This window comes from Aedes aegypti, chromosome 3 (genome assembly GCF_002204515.2).
Source record: "Aedes aegypti strain LVP_AGWG chromosome 3, AaegL5.0 Primary Assembly, whole genome shotgun sequence".
Classification (NCBI taxonomy): Eukaryota; Metazoa; Arthropoda; class Insecta; order Diptera; family Culicidae; genus Aedes; species Aedes aegypti.
The window spans coordinates 247,487,011-247,507,882 of record NC_035109.1 but is presented as its reverse complement, the minus strand read 5'-3'; the positions used below and the strand labels follow the sequence as shown (position 1 = coordinate 247,507,882).

The 20,872-nt window shown below is 40.2% G+C and overlaps 1 protein-coding gene across 2 annotated transcripts; it reads right to left on the bottom strand.

The window, feature by feature from the left end:
• Nucleotides 1-13,062: 13,062 nt before the first annotated feature.
• On the bottom strand, nt 13,063-17,986 carry LOC5565212 (inactive rhomboid protein 1). 2 transcript variants are annotated; one of them, XM_021851037.1, is made up of 6 exons: nt 15,122-17,986; nt 14,830-15,060; nt 14,397-14,735; nt 14,075-14,329; nt 13,755-14,012; nt 13,063-13,693 (listed from the first exon to the last, which is right to left on the bottom strand). In XM_021851037.1, the coding sequence occupies exons 1-6, from the start codon at nt 17,480-17,482 to the stop codon at nt 13,235-13,237; spliced, it is 3,903 nt and encodes a 1,300-aa protein (XP_021706729.1). In that variant the 5' UTR covers nt 17,483-17,986; the 3' UTR covers nt 13,063-13,234. The 2 variants fall into 2 exon arrangements, with proteins under 2 accessions (XP_021706729.1, XP_021706728.1); XM_021851036.1 differs by having other exon boundaries at nt 14,803-15,060; nt 15,122-17,985.
• Between the last annotated feature and the right edge of the window lie 2,886 nt (nt 17,987-20,872).

Sequence of the window (20,872 nt, the reverse complement as noted above, 5' to 3'; positions counted from 1 at the left end):
TTGTCTTCCTAGATGTGGCTTTGCGACCAATGTGCATTGCACAATGGTCCGAATCGACATTTTAGCATGAAAAAAGTGTTTTCTCTGTTATCATCGATTTTAGACGTTCGATGTCTTCAGAGAAGTTATTCGTAATTGAGTTTTTCATCTTCCAAGTAAAAAGTTGAATAGTGTGGCCTTCATTTAAGTTCAAATTTTGACTCAAACTTTTTTGTTTGAAGTAATTTGTGGCTGCACTGTTCTGCAAAGTTTTAGAAAATGTTATTTTGAACCACTTTTTCTAAGACACTTTTGTTCTAACTCTTCATTTGAGCTAAGTAAGTTGATTTTGAATGTTTTAACTTAGGATGAACTTGAAAAAAAAAACAGTTATTTTGGTCTAACTATTTTGTTTTCAGTTTTACGTGAATGTGGTCTTCAGAAGAGTTCCAGAGGAAGTAATGATAAATACACATTTTTGCTGAACATCGCAAGTTTGTAATTCTTGTGATTTAGTTATCAGCAAATGTAAGTGAAAAACTATGAAATCTAACGAGAAATTATTGCCGTGTGTGAGTAAACATTGGATGTACGAGACAATGAGTCAACTCATCTATGAATTTTTGACTACTGAGTTTAGTGATTGACAACTCACGCATGAGAAATCTCAAGCGTGAGTTATGAGAAATTGAGTTTTTCACAACACTGATATAACCCCAGATTCCCTTAGTTTTTGGCAACTGTACTCTCAAAACTTAAACGAAATGAATTTATCTAAAAAACAAACATTGCAAAACGCTACAGACAACATCAAACTTGTGGCTGATGATCACAATGCAAAGCAATAAACTATGCATTATTTTTTTATTTATTTATTTATTTATTTATTTTTTTTTTTTTTTATTAGGCACAAAAGCAATTACAGCATAACGGCGCCGAGTAGCGATAACAAAAATATTAAAATTAAAATGTATATAAATATAAAAATGAAGGTGTTAGCATTTAACTATTATCATTGAAGAGTTTCGTTTTTTTTTTTCTGTGGTTCTCTATAAAACTATTTTCGCTTCGTTTATAAAGTTATTCACACAAATCAGAATCTGGTTGTTCAATGTGCCCAGAATATCCCTAATACTGCAGGGTGTCGCGTGTCCGTGTTTCTGCAACTCGTCTAGCATTTTCCTTCGATGTTCATTATATCTTTGGCAATGCCAAAGAATATGATCGAAGTCCTCATATCCGTCCCCGCAATCGCAAATGTTTGACTGTTTAATTCCTATGCGGAAAAGATGAGAAGAAAGGCAAAAATGATTAGCAATCAATCGACTCATATTTTTAATTAGGTTTCTACTAAAATCGTATATGATAAACCACGGCTTATTGCTGACATTTGGTAATATTGAGTAACAAAATCTGCCTAATTCATCTTCGGTCCATTTCTGCTGCCATCTTGTTTGCATATAGCTCTTGATTGTTGGTAAGTATTCGTCATATTGGATATTACGTTCGAAGACCTCTCCTGTTAGTGCTCCTGTTTTTGCAAGATCATCTGCTGACTCATTGCCATGAATACCACAATGGGCCGGGACCCACAAAAACCGTATTGTGTATCCGTTAGAGTGTAGCTTTCTCAGAATTTGTTTCGCCATCAACACAGTACTGTTTGAGTTTTTGTCAAGAACACGCGAAGAAAGCGCGTTAAGTGTACTCATACTATCGGAGCAGATCATATAGAGTCCTATAGGAAGTTCATCTATTAGGGTGCATGCTTTGTAAATTGCAGTTGATTCTGCGCAGAAGATCGATGCAGGAGATTCAAGTTTGTAACTCAAGCTAACGGTTTCGCTGTGCAATCCAAAACCTACGGTTTCGTAAGATTTCGATCCATCGGTGAAAAACATGTTCTCAGGTGGTACGTTTTCGGACTTGTTCCGGAATAAACTATTAGCCAAGCTTTTGCGGCATATTTCAGAACTGTTCTCTAGCTCTGAATGTAAAGAGAAGTCAATTTGAGGTACAAATAGGAAGTCATCTATTTTGAGATGTGATGAGCTTGAATGTGTGCTTGTTGTAGCATTCATCTCACTGATGGTGTTGAAGTACGAAACGAGGTAATTCTGTGGCTTGAGATTTTTCAAAATGCCAAGGTCCTTTTTAAATTGGTTGTCTGAGGATATGTTTTTCAGAACAAATCTTAAATTCAATTCCTCATACCTTAGCTTCAAAGGTTTAATTCCAGCCATGATTTCCAAAGATGAAGTATGGGTTGACATCATACTTCCTAAGCAGATCCTTATAGCTCGATATTGAATGCGTTCTAATTTGAGAATATGTGTTTTTGAAGCGCTGCAGAATGTAATGCTACCATATTCCATCACGGACAATATGGTTGTTTTGTACAGCGTGATCATATCTGAAGGGTGGGCTCCCCACCACGTACTGCAGATAGTTTTCAAGAAGTTTATCCTTTTCTGGCATTTTCTAACAATATCTCTAATTTGACCACCCCATAAGCATTTCCGATCAAACCAAATTCCCAAATATTTGTGTGATTCTACCGCTTTGATCTCGTTTTGATCCAACATTAATTTCATTTCTGGCAGTTTATGCTTTTTCGAGAATATCATCATTTCGGTTTTACTACTGGAAAAGGTTAAACCATTGTCAGCTGACCATCTCTCAAGATTTCGGATTGAGCTTTGAATGTGAGTTCTTGCTATTTCTTCGTCTTTTTCGGAAATCCATATTACAGCATCATCAGCAAACTGTATCAGCTCACAATCCTCCGTGATACAAGAATCGACATCGTTCACGTATATATTATAGAGTAGGGGGGACAAGCATGAGCCTTGAGGGACTCCAACGTATCCAATCCGGGTTTCTCTAATACATCCGTTTATTATGAAGTGCATAGTTTTAAACTTCAACAGCGTAAAAAGAAAGTCGCTCATCTGCCTTGGGAGTCCTATGGAAACCAGTTTTTGGTAAAGAAGATCAATACGTATAGAATCAAAGGCTCCTGAAATGTCCAAAAACACAGCGGTCAAATTTTCTTTTTTGGCAAATGCTAGTTGAATCGCAGTAGAAAATTTTCCCAGGCATTCACGCGTTCCACGAGCACGTCTAAAACCGTACTGAGAAGGAGATAACACTTTTTGTTTCTCTGCCCAATGTTCTATACGAACCAAGATCATTTTTTCAAAGGCTTTTCTGTCGCATACTAAAAGTGAAATTGGCCGATAAGATTCATGTTCGGAAGCACTTTTTCCTGGTTTCAATATAGGGAGGACTTTTAGTTCGTACCACGTACTAGGACAAACATTAAATTTGAAAAAGGCATTGTAAAGATTCAATAAAAGTTTTTTCGCGTTGAGTGGCATGTTCTTCAGTAAAGCAAACTTGATACCATCCATTCCCGGAGCGTTATTCTCTGCCAGACACAATGCTGATTCCAGTTCTTCCAAACTGAAAGCCTTCGTTAAATCACAGTTGCCATCTCCTAATGAAGAGTTCTGAATCTCGGGCTTCGAATTTGGGGCGAATTGAGGGCAAATTTTTCTGCTGAACTGTTCGATCCATTCTTCAGAGTAACTATTTAAATTTTCCCTAGGTGTACTACTGTTTCGCATTTTTTTGGCAATAGCCCACAATGACCCAAGAGCGGTGTCTTTATCAAACGATTCAATGAGTTTTTTCCAGTACCCACGTTTTTTAATCTTGAATAATCTTTTAGATTCCGCCTCTGCTTTTTTATATTTAAGAAAGTCCTCGGTACTCCCCGATGATCTAAACGTTTTGAATGCCTCTGACCGTTTTGTCAACATTTTGGAGCATTCCCAATCCCACCATATTGTAGGATTCTTCCGAACATTGCCTCCGTTAGGGATTGGTTTCGTTTGACTCGCAATTGCACTTTGTTTTATGGAATCGATCAAAAATGCGTGTGTCTCTATCGGATCCTCGGAGTGATTAATTTCGGTGACGATCGAATCTAATTGTCCTCTATACCTATTCCAGTCTATGTGTTTGGTTAAATCATAGTTAGTTGTTGAAGCTGATTCTGGAGTGTTAGATTTAAGTGATACGATTATCGGAAGATGATCGCTTCCTGATGGATCATCGATTACTTTCCATGAACAGTTTAACGCTATTCTTGATGAACAAATTGACAAATCTAGTCTACTACATGACTGAGTGGGACACGCTATTCTAGTTATTTCACCAGTGTTCAAAATTACAAGATCAAATTCATCAGTTAAATCGTAAATAATCTTTGCTCTACTATCATCTATTTGCTCACCCCATGCGCATCCTTTCGAATTAAAGTCACCTAAGAGCATCAGAGGCGCAGGAAGTGTATCTACAATACGCTTAAGATCTGTGTATCTTAAGTTGATAGTGGGAGGAATATATATGGAGGCAATGGTTAACTCTGTTGGTGTGACATTAATAGTAGCGGCCACTATCTCGATAGGGAAGGGTTGTTCAATCTCAACTCGTTTAAATTCAATCCCGTGCTTCAAACCAAGCAAGACTCCGCCATACGGCTGGTCTCTATCGCTTCTAAGTATATTGAACTGTGGTACATAAAAATCTTTCTCTTCTGTCAACCATGTCTCTGATATTGCGAATATTTGAACTTGATTTAAATTGATTAAGGATCTGAAGTTTGCTATTTTTGGGAGAATACTATGAGCATTCCATTGAAGTAAGCTTGGTTGTTGCGGAGTAGCACTAGGCATCATTAGCAGCAATGAAAGCAAGGAGGGGCATATGGGCGATTATCTTTTCCCAGATTAAGCTGAACAGGGGCATCAGGCTTTCAACAACGGACATCCACACATTGGAGACACGGAATACTGCGCACATCATACGAATCAACTGTGGTATGGACAAAATGGACTGATCTGGACTGCTACCTGCAGGTTTACCTTGTGTAGCTGGGAGCGGAGGAAACTGTTTCTTGTCGTGAATGCTAAAAGTCGCGCCGACGGTTTGCTGAGGGACTTTTTGAGAGAGTCTATAGAACTGTTGTGTTTTGTTTTGCTTAGACGTGTTTGGAGACGACTGTTGTGAGGTTAACTGATCTGCTGTTAACGCGATCTGAGGAGCTTGGTTTTGGGGAGGCATGTTTTCGGATCTTCTTTTGATATTAGCGGTCTTTTTCTTTCGTTTTGGATAGACGTAGGTGTAGCTGCAGTTGCCATTCTCGTCATCATCGAGATCATCGGCTGGAAGGTCTGCAAGTGGAGAGAACAAATTGTCTAAGACAACTGTTTCTTGATCCGCGGTGGAAAGCAGTTCAGCGAATGAAAGTCTGGACTTTTCCAATAATTTTCGCCGGGTCATGTTAACGTGGTCTTGATAAGAGGGACAACTCTTCGGGGATGGGTCATGCTCCGCATTGCACCGAATGCACAAAGGAGACACGAAAGAGCACGTTGATTCGTCATGAATTTCAGCACATTTGCCACAACGTGCTTTGTTATCGCACATTTTAGCCGAGTGACCATATCGTTTGCAATTCGTACACATCAACACTTTAGGAACATATAATCGAACGGGGATCAACACGTGATCGATTTCAACAAAATCTGGAAGGGCCGTTCCTTCAAAAGTAATGCGAAAAGAGTAACTCGGATCATATACGACATCTTCACCTTCTTTGCGAGTGACGACTAGTTGGTTGACCTCCAGAACATTCACCGATGGAGCATTGGGATTTCTGAACTTTCCGACTCCATTTTCTAATAGGTACTGGCCGCTCAAGGTGGAATCGGAGATAACACCGTCTATCTCAACTTCTTCGCTAGGGATGTACACTCTATACTGCTTGAATAAGCGATTCTTTACTATGTCGTTGGCATCGTTACGTTCTGACACGACTACCCGAATTTTCCTCATGGTAATTTTACGAGTCTGCTGTATAGAGCGGTAATGCTTATGGAGGTCATTGGAGATTGTTGTGATGTCTAATGGTTTTTCGATTTGCCGGAAGAACACTACATATGGAGGCTTAGCTGTAACAGGGTATGCTCTGGCTCTCGGTGAATGTTCTGGATTTGCCAAGTCAGGAGGATCTTTTATGTCCGTCTCCATAGCCGCAACGGACTTGCGGTCACTGGCTCACACACGCTACAAATTCTCGATAGGATAGAAACAATGGTACTTAGCTTTGTTCAACGATCACTCGACGGAGGAAACAAAAGGCTTCACTTTCTATACCACAATCGAACACTGCTTTGCCAACACGACCGTTCTCGTCAAAAGCTAAACGTGGAATGTAACTATGCATTATGATGTATTCAAAAATATAATCAAATCAACTAGGGGAGGAGTACCAGTTTTCGTCACCCTAAGGAAAATATTGCTTATAAATCAATCACATGACCTTTGATTACTGCAAAGATGGTTAGAAGGAAAAAGATAACCGACTCCCGTCTTTTCTAGGCGACATGAATAGTGCCGCTCTGGTGAGTCGAAAGCCAACTAATATGCAACGTTCTCCTAGTAGCCACCAGATGTTCAGATGTTCGTTTATGACATTCACGCTTGAAACAAAGTACGCAGCTCAAACGGGGATGTTCGATTTTGCCAATCATCTCTAAATGGCATAAAATGAGAGAAAAAGAAGAAAAAACCAGCACATGAACATTTTATAGTATGTATAAAAATTACTCAAATTTTGTGTTAGTCCAGAAAAGCCTGATGTTATGAGAGTCGAACTCACTTCTGTGTAACAATTTTTAGGCGTGGTTCATTTGATTCCTTCCACTTTTCGCTTTTGATTACTCGATGATTTAAATTTAGCTGAATATAATGTTTACGTGCTTTTGACTCAACAGATGGCAGTAGTGCTACTTGAATAACGTGTCGTCGGCAAAATATATGGCAAAATAAAGAGTCGATCATCTTTTTCCTTTTAACAATCTTTGATTACTGTCAACACGTTAAACGAAAGCTTCCAATCCATGTTCAGCAGGAAAAATATAAAAATTGATTGGATACTTTAATTTTCTTATGGAGGGTGGCGAATCAGGAACGCCATGGCGAAAGAAGGTGCAAAGGAGAAAATTTTTTATGGAAAAAGATTTTTCCTTTATTTTCTGAGCAAATGTTTCCGAATCACCTTAAGGCGAAGTAAGCCGTCATTGATATTTGTACGCATCGTTGATGACTGTTGCTAATTCATCTCACGATTTTGAATCAAAGAAAATCAGTTGGTTTTGCACTGACACACCTGAAAAAGTATCAGCATACTTTATGCATGTTAGCACGTACAGTGATACTTTTTCAAGTCAATATAAACTATCAAGACCGAGTTTTATCACTTTGAAATGCAAGCTGAAAAGTCATCATTGTTACCAAAACGAATGACGGGCTACTTAGCCTTAAACAAACTGAACAATTGACAACCATACTGTCCATGAAGGCATAACTGTTCCATATTGAATTAGTAGGCATTGAGAAAATAGCACTCAGAGTTTGAGTTTTTTCTTCTCATACAAATGTTCATAATTTTCTAGTGCATTTCTACATGCAATATGCATTTAACACAATCGCACAGATAACTCATTTTGCTTATATTGATCAGCAAAAAATATAAACTTGAACACAATTCACGTTTTGCAGTAGCTATTTGAGTCAAAAGTTTATATAGAGACTGTTATGCCTTTATTTTTCAATATGGGACTGCACCAACTTCATATTTTTCCACAACATTTTCAAACAAAGTGTGTTAATTTTCATATGCATCTTCTTCTTCTTCTTTTTTCTGGCGTTACGTCCCCACTGGGACAGAGCCTGCTTCTCAGCTTAGTGTTCTTATGAGCACTTTCACAGTTATTAACTGAGAGCTTACTATGCCAATGACCATTTTTGCATGCGTATATCGTGTGGCAGGTACGATCATACTTTATGCCCTGGGAAGTCGAGAAAATTTCCAACCCGAAAAGATCCTCGACCGGTGGGATTCGAACCCACGACCCTCAGCTTGGTCTTGCTGAATAACTGCGCGTTTACCGCTACGGCTATCTGGGCCCCTTAATTTTCATATGCATAGTAAAGTATATATTAAAATATGGATATTGCGACGAAAAAAGGTGTTGGTTCGAAAATCCATATGGGACAGTTATGCTTTTATGGGCAGCATATATGTCGTAAAATACTATATAATCTGGGGTGGTGAATAACTGGTATATGGCCAATACCGGTCCACCTTCCCAAACGAACACCCAGAGACGACAGTCTGAAAAAACCAAACAGAAAAGACTGTAACTGACGAAAAAGACATTGAAACCCACAAAAATATACACAGGTTGGCCAGGAGGAGGAGTTCAGACCGACGATTGGAAAGTTCAGCGCCCACCGGCTGGCGAACGGGAACGGGGTGATTTCGCCGTCTCCAAGAATATGGCCATTCGTAGCTCCTATTTTCAACATAAAATTCCGTACCGATACACCTGGAGATCACCACAGCAATCAGAATCGCAAATCGACCACTTTTTGATTGATGGACGTCACTTCTCCGAAATTATCGACGTCAGAACCCATCGTGGTGCTAACATCGACTTCGACCACTACCTGGTTATGCTAAAACTGCGCCCAAAACACTCCATCGTTAACAACGTACGGTACCGACGCCCGCCTTGGTATGACCTTGAGCGACTGAAACAGCCGGATGTCGCCACAGCATACGCCCAGCATCTCGAGCAAGTGTTACCGGAAGAGGATTCGCTCGTTGAAACCTCTCTCGAGAACTGCTGGAATACAATGAAAGCAGCTATCAACGTCGCAGGCGAGAACATTGTTGGGTACGTTGAACGGAGTCGACGGAACGATTGGTTCGACGAGGAGTGTAGAATTATTCTGGAAAAGAAGAACGCAGTGCGGGCATTTATGCTACAGCAAGGCACTCGACAGAACGTGGAATGTTTTTGACAGAAGCGGAAGCAGCAGACTCGTCCGTTCCAGGGGAAACGCACCGCCTGGAGGAGACGGAATGCGAAGAAATGGTACTGTTGCATTGCATCATTGCAAATGTGCAGGGATAAAAATGGGAACATTTTGTCGGATGGACGCGAGGTGATCGGAAGATGGCAGAAGCACTACGACGAACACTTGAATGGCGCTGAGAGCACAAGCACGTAGGTTCAAGGTAGCGGAAAAAATGATTCCGTCGTAATGTTGGACTATTAGGGCTAATACCTAATAATAGGACTAATAGGACTCTAATATACATCCACGGTGCCCCGATAGACCGTTATTATGCAAACAAATTGTCCATCAAATCTGAGCACAGGGCTCGATTTCTGAGGTCATTCTGCACCTCTGGGCCAATTTAAAAAAAATCCCTAGGGGGAATCTCGAGAAATCTTGATTTGAAGTTTTTGACTTAAAAATTCAATATAATCCTTAATAAAATTTTGCATTAGCACTGAAAAAACCTACAAAAAACGCTCAAAAAGTTGGCCAAACTGTTATCAACTAGCATATAACTGTTACCATTGTTATAATTAGAAATATTTAAAACTGACTTAACATACCAGAGTGGCTTAAGTATGTTTTTACATGGCTTAATCCAGTTAGCTTAGTTCAATAGAATGAAATCTAAGCAATAAATTCTTATATACAATTGATATTACGTTCAAAAAACGTGAAACATTCAATGCTGAATAAAAGTAATTTACAGCTTATTTTTCGACTTTCACACTAAATGACCAGCCCACCAAAGTCTGCCGTATTTATTTTGCTTTAAAAAAATTGTTTCTACTACTTACTACTTACTACTCTTGATGTTTACGTCTAGTTTTCCGCCGGATTCTTCCCTCACCATTCTGTGTAAAAATATCCTTTTCAATACTCCAGCCACAACAGGATTATAACTACACGGGAAACATGATTGTCATATGTCACAAGTGTTCGAAAATTAACAAAGTCTTTAACAACTTCAAACAAATCCTCAATGAGTATTTAATACTTTAGATCAGCATCACCAGAAATTCCACTCTATATACCTGCAACAATCTTCGTTTTATTTTTTACGGAATTCATCGTCAATCTGTATATTGATTTCTAGATCACGATCGACTCAGTAACGAAATTCTAGCTACTGCAGGTAAGGGATGGTACACAAATTATGTCACGCTAAATTTCAACTTGTTCGACCCCCTCCCCCCCCTTTGTCACACTTTTTGTATGAGTCCTCCGAAAATTTTGTAAGGCTTGTCACGCTTGGCTCGACCCCCTCCCCCCCTTGGAGCGTGACGTAATTTGTGCATGACCCCTAACATTAAGCTGATAGCACAGACAAACAGACGTAACACTTAGAACAAATGTCGATCAAAATCATAGTCACGAGGACATGTGCTAAAATGGGTGTGTTTGGCCGATAGGCCAACAGATGGCGGTAGTGTGCAAACGTCAATCACGAACAAAAACAATGTGAGCGCTGCGGGTGGTGGATCGGCCACCTACCATATTTTTGAAACGACCGTTAAAAAGGTTGTCGATGGCCAATGATGAGAGTGTGACGTCTGTTTGTCTGTGCTGATAGGCTGGCACATACAATGTAATGTGTAAGAATTGTAGACGAGGAGCATATTTTTTTTGAAAATTACATGGAATAGAAGGAGATGAGTTTCAGAATTTACTGTTCAATATTGCGTTTTGTCGCATATACTCCTTGATTTTGCAGACGATGACTTTATTGGAATCGTCCGCAGTGCAGTAAAGCAGAGTTTCACTATTTTAAAGGTGGATAACTAGGATAAGATTGTCATATCATGTACTCTACCCAAACGTATATTGTTGCATGTAGACAAAGAAGGAAGTTCAGATTTGTTGGTGCTGAAGCAGTGCTTGATGGAGATTTACAGTTGTGTTCAGAATAATAGTAGTGTAAGCCGATTCCCATACAAAATGCTCAAATTTGGCTTTCTGTTACTTTCTTTCCATAGGAGCAATCGGCATGAAATTTTGGCAGTAAACTACAAATATAGTCTATTTCATTATCACATAATTTGTTAATTTTCACATTACCGGTTAAAAAGTTAAGCACCAGGCGAAATCGTTCAAAATAATAGTAGTTTTTATTATTTATATATCTGCTGTATTTTGAGTTTTTGAATTTTTCTAAATTTAAAGCCGATTGCTCATAGGGAAACAAAGTAACTGCATGCCAAAGTTGAGTATTTTGTATGAAAATCGGCTTTCACTACTATTATTCTGAACACACTTATGACGTATGATAATAATGATAACACCCCAAGTAACCATAAGCACTAATAATAAGCCCTTAATCAGCATCATAAATGCGTACATGCATTATAATAGCACCACAAATGCTTACACACCCTATAACAGCACTTCCGCTGCATAGAAACCCTATTACAGCATCATTAATGCTTCTAAGCCTGATGCATACAGGCATTAAATAAGCACTATATTGGCTCTATATTCGCATACAGGGCCTGTTTAAATGCCATCCAGTGTTTTGACAGCTATACCACGTGCTTTGTGTTTACATATAGTGGTGAGAGGGAGTCAAACATAAGTCTTCTCACTACTACAATTGCAGCTTTTATGACGGGGAAAAGTGGTGGTTTAAATTGGTCACTTTTCTTTCCAATACTATTCATCTTATGTGGGCGAAGGAGCAAAAGAGCAGAATTTCAACAACTCAACAATACAGGTGTCGCAGGTTCGAGACGCAAAATGAGGAATTTCATCATCATAAAACAAGGATCAATATGTGGCAATTTCAAATCCTCAAAAGGATTAAAACCACCAAAATGAATAAGTCTCATACGGAGAAGTACTATCTCAATCATTTTATTACATTTTGCATACTATTCGAGGTTTCCATTTTCATTCATTTATTTATTTACCTCGTGTACCAGCTGCTTGGCCGCATACGCGAAAGCTCTCTGACTGCGTACGCGAAAGCACAAAATATTCGCCCGAAAAACCTGGCGAAAACAACTGACGTTTCTCACGTGGTCTTATATCAGCACTAGTGATGCCGAGAAGCACGGTTATATCTTCGCATTATAATGGCACGCTATTTCGCCTTTTCTGGCATTATAATAGCATTATATGCGTATATAAAACTGACAAGCATCAAATGATTACCCTATATGCGCATATAATGCTGTTACCGTGCCGCATTATCGTGCTTACTGGTTACTTGGGACACGTGTACTAGCTGTGAATATCTCCTTTTATGGATTATGTAACCAGCTAAGGGATCAACTTGCAAGGGGAAATAACATTTCTACACTGTTGCTTGATAAAGGCTTATCTGATTTCATAGATCAATTATTTCGTTAACAACTTCGGCAAAACACCTCGCGACCCTTTATCGCCGAACACTGAAAAGTGTTTCGAAAACTAAATCAGTTTTCAATAAAAATGCAAACAGAACAACGATGAATGCAAGCATGCCTAAATGAATCACCATTGTCAATTTGCCCTGTATAAAACGCTTATTATTGGCTCTAAAAGCACATTTATTCGAGAACAGGAGCGAAAACTATTGTGTGAATAAAATAGGCAAACTTCAGTTAGCTGATCATTTAGTGAGAATGCCGGAAGAAAAAGTTACATCATTCAGGTGGAGGTCAGCGGCCCCGTGGAAGACATTCGTGTATGTTCATGTGTATTGTACCAAACCATTCCAGATTTGAAACAAATGATTGATACTAGCTCTAAATCGAAATAGAAATTTTAGATCTAAAACTTCAAATCAAGATTTCTCGAGATTCCTCCTAGGGATTTTTTTAAAAATTGGTCCAGAGGTGCAAAATAACTTCAAAAATCGAGCCCTGTGCTCAGAATTGATGGACAATTTGTTTGCATAATAACGGTCTGTCAGGGCACCGTGACATCTCTTTGGATGGCTGTCTTTTGGTGCAACATCAACCGTCTCTATATTTCTACTTAACATTATTGCTATCTGGGCAGCTAAGTCAATCATCTCGCAGAAGACAACACGGTCATCTCTAAATTATCAGTCTTATCAAATTAAGCCTAATAGAACAAAACATAAGGGATCTCGGAAGAGGAATGATATTACGACAGTTATTTTGTTTTCCACCAAATCTGACGTTTACTTGCCGTGTTCCTGTTTTCTTTATTTATGGTATATATAGTATATAAGTATATATTCGTTATCGTGTAACGTTACAATAATAATGGCCAGAATGAAAAAAACGTAAAACAACTGCAATGGAATAAACCATAAAACACATCGACGTCATGCGTTTGGACGCAGATTGCACTGTCCCTTTTCACATATAGCTACCTCTTTAAAAGTATTACTTTTAGCGTTAAGATTTACGTTGCTGCTGCTGCTATGCATATTATTGTATTTCGGGTTAATATTTTTGATCGTTCCGCCGGACATGCTGATAGCACCTCCATTTCCGTATCGTCCTCCGTTGTCGCCTCGGTGGCCGTTTGGTGGTTGACCTCCTCCAGCACCGTTGTCCGCGGAACCTCCCAAGCCTGTTCTATCACTATTCTTATTGTTGAAGTAGTTGAAAGTATCGTAAGGATTGGAGCTATCGTGCAGACCGCCATTATCATTGATACTGGAAATTTGATTACCGTCCACAAAATTGAGCGAGAATGAGGACGGAATAAGATAGAACGCAAGAAACATAAACATGTAGAGCACGAACTGAAGCACGAAACAAGTCCAGATTAGGTTTATCTGAAATGTAAAGAATAAATTTTAAATGTTGATTTATATTAGATGATCAAGATATACGTACCTTTCTCTTTCTAGTATGTTTCCTCACATGAAGGTACGGTGTAAGAGCTAGCGTGAACGTCGATCCAAAGATCAGTCCGGACACCAATCCGGTAAAGTTCTGCTGCCATTGTAGCATACCCATACCGAATACTAGAACACCTACGATGACTACTTTGAGCAAAGCTATGTGGGGTCGCTTTAGATTACGCCAATGGCATAGAATCAGCAGCGTCAGGAGTGAGGAGATAATCCCAGCTAATGATGGCAGTGGTCCAACCTAAATAATAGGATATTTACAGTACAGCTGTTCACAGTTGTTCATGCAGTTCAGAAACTAACCTCTGGTCGATACGGTACGAAAATTGCACTCGCCAGGTTACCAGCTATGCCGGAACCAATGTACAGGATTGCAGTGCGTAGCGATCCCAACAGTCGCTCCAGATCCGCCAGGAGAATGTATTGGAAGGCAAGGGTAAGCAATATATGCAAAATACCTGCGTGAAGGTACAGTGATGTGAACAGCCTGTAGAACTGATCCGCCAGGTCAGTTCCGATGAATGGAAACATTCCGCATACATCATTCAGACAAGAAACCTGCCAATACGTAAAACAAAAATGTCGTGGTATGGAATTGAATTATGCAAAATATTTGTAAGCCTACCTGTGAACACAGCGAGGCTTCTTCGTGAAAATATCCTCGCACAAAGTCGCAATACTCCCTAGTGGTGATTCGACATTCCCCCGTTATCCCCATGCAGCATGGATGTCCTATTACCTCGCACACCATATGCTCAGCGGTGTGATCCTTCATGCGGAACTTCTGAGAAACTTGATTATTTCTCCTACAGATTGGCCATTTGGTTATGTCGTCTGGCCACTCGTGCGGTGCGATTGATGCCGGAGCTTCACAATATTTCGGATCTAGGCCGCAAACGCTGCCGGATATCCTTCCCCCTGGACCCGAATCTCCTGGAGACCATTTTTTCCACGTCGAAATAGTCTGAAATGATACAAGGTATTGAATGATAATAAGCATCCAGATAACCGTAAGCGATGCCTGCGGTTACCTGGGAGCCGCTATCGTCCTGACTCACCGTTGGCCAAAGCCCAAAGTGCACGGAGCAGTCAGCTTGAGAACTTTGAACACATCCGGAGTCATCATTTCGTATACAACAGGCCGTTTCTCGTTCTTGTTTGCGTGTTTTCGATATCAATTCCATTATCTTCGTATCTCGCCGCATGCATGGCGCATACTTTGCCCCCACATGTACGAGGTCGTCCCTCCTCAACCCGATCCAGATATTTTGTTGTTCGTAATGAGTCACCTGGAATGAAGCGATTCCACATTTGGTTTCGATTTACATTTAGTGATCGACAAATACTCACCATTTGCAGGCTCAAACTAGTTACTAGAACTTGACTAGTTTTAGGTTCGTATCCTGTTCCTATCGGCCCTATTCCGTAGCATAAAAGAGCAAGAAGCAGCACCAATATCTGTGTTGTGTTTACCCAATAAGTGAAGAACGGTCTATAATCGTAACGGTCATCTAGCGATTCCGGTCTGAGCAACTTGATGTTATGATTGGATGGCCGCCTAGAGTTATCCAATACGCTATCCAGTATATGTGCCGTTATCCGTTGACCATAGTACTGGTAAAGTGGATTTCTTCCGCGCGAGGGACGTTGCTGTTGAATTTGAATTTCCGCGGATTTTGTTATCCAACCATTGCTCACCGTTGCACGGTTTGGATCGATCAAGTAGATTTGTCGTGAGCCGTCTGCTCCCAGATCGTGCTCCACCTGTTGCTGATTGCTCAGAGTTGGAATATCGAAAAACAGCTCATCTTCTTGAATTGGAGTCAACCCGTCGCACAAATCGTTATCGTCGTTATTTAAAGCTACGTGTGCTGGTGCAAAGCTCCTAGACCACTGTTTTTGTTTCCTAGGAATACGGTTCCTCAAAGTTTGAACTACAAAAACGAATCCATTTCCGATCATTTGCGAAACGGATGGCTTTCGCTCAACTTGAAAACCATCACTACCGTCATGTCGATAGTACGGATTAAACCGCTGGCGTCTATTCTGTTCTGTTTCAGGTTCGTCCTGGCTTTGTGCTGGTAGAACATCTGGTCTATCGCTGTGTTCATTCAGCACATCAGCGTGTACCTCGTTGACCCGTCCCACTACGACATCTTCCTTCAGAGATCCAAATCTTCGTAAAGCCAATCTTTTCTGACGATCTTCCCACTTTTGTTGTTCGTAGTCTTCGTTGAGCTGATCCACCCCGAAAAACTGTGAAGTACTTCGCCGTACATATTCTTTTATACGTTGTTTGTGCGAGAGTCGAGTTCGCATTTGTGGTTGAGTGTTGCGTTGAAGCGTAGATGGGGTTGAATCTGGTTGAAGTCTGGGCGTAGGTATTTGCTGCAGAGGAAGCGATTGTTGTTGATGCTGTGCGTGCTGCTGCTGTAGCTGTTGAAGCTGTTGATAGAGAGGTTGCTGTTGGATCTGTTGATGCTGAATGTGTTGCTGTTGGTACTGGATAATAATCGAAGGATTGCTGCACGAACTATTGAGCGTATGCGATTGGGATATTATTAGGGAGGATGCATTTCGGCCGTCATCTCCCGGAGCTACCAAAGGATGCTGATGGGAGTAGGAAGTGTGCGATACAAGCGACGGTGGGCTAAGTGGGGATTGGCGTTCCATTTCGGACATCGACACAGATGAAATAGACAATGGTTGAGGGCTGATTGGACCGGATGTTTGAGTGGTTTGGTGAACTCCGGTGGCTCGGCGTAGACTACTACAGTGGTAGCAGTTTTCTTCGTCGGTAGGATTTGCATTTATGGGTTCACTCATTATACTTACAGGCGTTGACGTGCGCAACATAGAATAATCCGGACCTCCTGGACATAGTTGCCTGCCAAGTGTTGCAGATTGAGTGAAAGTGCAAAGTGGTTGTTGGCATTTAACAGGTCTTGCACGTGGAGGAGTTGCATAATGGTCGGTTGCATCGTCTGAAAGATGTTGTACTGACGGGACCTTAGGCTCTACTTTTAGGCGGTATGGTAGTGTGCTGACCACTGGTGTTCTTGGAGTCGATTGGTTGATAATATTGATTCCTCCTTTCGTAGCGATCAAACCAGCCATCAATGTTGGACCTAGTCCCATGTCTTGCTGATAGTTTTCCGGCGGTGGTGGTGTCGGAATATAACGCTTAACAGGTGTATGTACAGTCGAGGTCAAATAATTGTAGCTCTCAGAACTGGTCATCAAAGGAGGATTATTCATTAGGTAATTTCCGAATTGATCTGTTTTTGGTGCTGGGGGATCACGAAACCGTTCAGGAACAGGATAACGGGTTCTGGAGCTGGGGGACATTGAACGATGATGGGGTGCATTTCTGTTATCAGGATACGCGATAATAGATGTGGGGGCCGAACTGGTGGAATATCGATCGCTTGATGGTGGTGGTGCTGTAGAGGATGGTGGTGGAATACAACAGGGTCGCAAATTTTCATCATTTCGATAGCACTCGCCACTAGGAGGGGTCACAAATGCCGTCAAACGGGTACCCAAATTGGAGTATGATGATTCACTAAATCTTGAAGGAGATGGGGCCCCAGTCTGTGGTGCATTTGCTCCATTATCACATAATCCGTCACCGTAGTTGATAGTTGAAGTGACAGTGAACTGCTGCTGGTAGTGGCTATGACCAAACGATGAACGACGACTTCTGCTCATTTCAATCCTCACTTCGAATATTTTTTTACTACTTATACATCAGCGCAATTTTCGATTAACTTACACATCTAATCACACCATTGACTAGAATTTCACTAATATTTTCAGCTCAAGACATTCTACTAATTTGAAGAAAAATCATTTTCCAAAATGGCTGAGCTCACTAAAATAAACACACCCCAGAACGGATTGGGAGCCATGGAAAATTTTCACTACTTTCATTATGGTACCCGTTTTAAATCTAACTTTACGATCATTTTCCAGCACCGAGTAGCTAGGGCAATGTCGAGTGGTAAACGAAATTGAACAGCTTATATCACAATTAGCCTAAATTCTTAAGATATGTGAAAACCGAACATAAATCTTGGCGAATCCTTTTTCCTTCACGTCCTTCTTCTCGTGATTTTTTGCACTCACTCCGGAGCCAAAGCCTGCCAGCAACAGCAGATAGGGGCAGTCCTTCAGTATTGTGATACTACTCGACTTGGCTCTCTCAGTAGAGGATTCTTTGTCATCATCGGGTTGGCAGCGTTGAATTTTGACATAGCCAGCTGGTGCTGAGAATCAAAACAAGGCTCTCCAACTGCTCATATCCTTACTTGGTCCTTACTTTGCCTTGTAAATAATACGTACGAGAGAGCATATCCATTGGGGGTTCTCTAAATAACAAATGTGGAAACACGTTTTGCGCATGCCACGTGCTGCGCGCGGAAAGGACGTCAACAAAAGCCACATGATGCTGTTCGCCACGGAAAGCGAGTTTTCGCCACTGGTTTTTGGGTGGTTGCGTCCGGGTGGTGCAGTCATACAAGTGGTTGGGTCGTTTTAAATCGGAACGTTTGAACTTCATTTCAAGGGAATCTACTAGCATAGTTTATTTTTCAAAATTATAGTAGAATCATACAGCACACGATACCCTGCGACAGCGGAGAAGTACGATAGCGCATAATTTATCGTATTATTAGTAGCTATGCAGCATTATTAGTAGGTAATGCAACAATTAGACGCTCATACATGGTTCTATTATTGCCTTTCGAAGTCATAGTCTTACAACATGTGATTTTCACTTCCAACAGGAAGAGTAACCACATTCGCAGAAGACTGGCTCGTTTTCTGGATTCCATCCATTTCTGGATTTGCATGAAATAACAAACTGGCGAATAGCTCCAAAGTTCACAATTAGTTTTAATCACGAGCTCGACTGTGCGAATCTTGGTTTTTTAATTTTAACCAAGATTTTGCTAAGAAATTGCCATGCTGCTCAGTAACGGAGCACGATTTATGGATTCTGTTCTTTTATTTCCTTAGATCCCATTATATTTGGTTGCCGACTACATGGTTGTGTAAATCTCGATTGGTTAAAACAAGCCAAGATTCATCACTCTAAATTAAGTGAGTTGGCCAAATCTGTAGAAATGATGCGCGCAGGTTTGAATCTTACTCGCAAAAAACAGTAAGATGCGAGTAAGATTCAATGCTGCGCGCATCATTTCTACAGATTTGGCCAATTAAGAACAATGCGCCTCCTCCGCCACATTCCTTCAAGAAAAAAAACTATGGAGCACGGGCTTTGTCTCAAATTCCGAACAGACTTATATTCCGAATACTTGGTTTTTGTATGGCGGTTTGGTTGAAATGTTTCGCTGAAATATGTCACCAAATAACAAGGAAATGGCAGTCAATTGCAATTCAATTTTAACGTCTCCAATATAATTAATATCGCGGGAGTAGTGATGATTCTCTAGTTTGAGACCAGTAGAACTAGCTCAGGTAAATTTATATGCGAAATTATTCATTTGAATACAATTTTTTCATGCTGTTCGGAATTTGAATCAAGGTGTTCGGAATATGAGACAGAAGGAACATAGTGTTCGGCATTTGAATCAAAATGTTGTTCTATATTTTTATGTAAAAACAATACTAGAACTAATTAAATCAACATTATTATTGGTACATCTAACAGTTAGACTTTGGAAAGAAATTTAAATTTACACAAATATCAGCCAATTCATGCCAATCAGATGCATTTGAAGTCACTGTTGGCCTTAAGTGTTCGGAATATGAGTCAAAACGGTACACCATGATTTGGACTCACGATATCATGAGCCAGATTGTCGTAACGCAACACAAGTGTTATGTTTTTGTAGCTGAGTGCTCGAAATCATGCATCGAATTCTCAAAAATCATGACTCGTACATCCATTTTGGATCTATTCATAGTTCTGTCATTCAACCCGATAAAATGAAAACAAGAAAAAATATATTTTGAATGAATAATTATACCGTTTTGTCTCAAATTCCGAACAGACTCATATTCCAAACACCCGCTTTTTGTATGGCGATGTGGTTGAAATGTTTCACTGAAATATGTCATCCAATGACTAGGAAATGGCAGTCAATTGAAATTCAATTTAAACATATTCCTATCTGTTTTAGACTTCGGGAGTAGTGATGATTCTCTAGTTCGAGGCTAGTAAAACCAGCTCAGATAAATTTATTTGCGAAATTATTGAATACGATTTATTCGTGCTGTTTGGAATTTGAATCAAGGTGTTCGGAATATGAGACAGAATGAACTTAGTGTTCGGCATTTGAATCAATGTGTTGTTCCATACTTTTACCTAAAAACAATACTAAACACGTTAAAACCAACACAACAATACTATACAATACTAAACACGTTTTTACCAACACACCCAACAGCTAACAATTGGGCTTGACGAATGAATTGAAATTTTTACAGATATCATGTAATTTATGTCCATGAGATGCATTTGAAGACACGCTTGGCCTTAAGTGTTCGGAATATGAGTCAAAACGGTAATTTAGAATGAGAATCGAACCAAGAACCTTCTGATTGATGATTGAATTGTGGGTGATCGATGCGGATAAGTTGAAGTAAAGTGCGCCGCTTAGTGTTGTCGCTGTGAATGTTACGTTTATGAAGAATCATGATTATGACTCCAGGATACATGATTTGTCGTCCTGATATCAAGACCTAACCAATTTATGAATTTCATGACTTGTAAATCATGCCATGGGAATCTGATTTTTATCCGTGTAGTATGATGCTGCTTGGTGTGCATTAGCAAAATCTATCAACAAACATGGCTTTACATTTTTATATTGATGACCGTGGAGAATCAAAATCCGGACGGTAGCAATACCCGGATACTCAGATAATATTTGTAAGTTGAGCTTGAGCTTGAGCTTGATTGGCCGCCCGTAGTGGCTACTCCAGTATCACCAGATCAGCTGCACTTACACAAAGAACCAACCAGATGACTGCTTGGGATTAACAGACACCCTCAGTGTATAAGTGCTGGTGATTTTCTATTTTTCGGCGATAATGGCGCCTGCCACGAATGCAGACCAATGAGGGGAAAGGGAA

Coding starts and splice junctions, on each gene's coding strand:
- LOC5565212 (XM_021851036.1), bottom strand. CDS start 17,482: ATGAGCAGAAGTCGTCGTTCATCGTTTGGTCATAGCCACTACCAGCAG. Junction 14,736..14,802: donor AGGACGATAGCGGCTCCCAG/GTAACCGCAGGC, acceptor GTATCATTTCAG/ACTATTTCGACGTGGAAAAA. Junction 13,694..13,754: donor AACATACTAGAAAGAGAAAG/GTACGTATATCT, acceptor TTTACATTTCAG/ATAAACCTAATCTGGACTTG.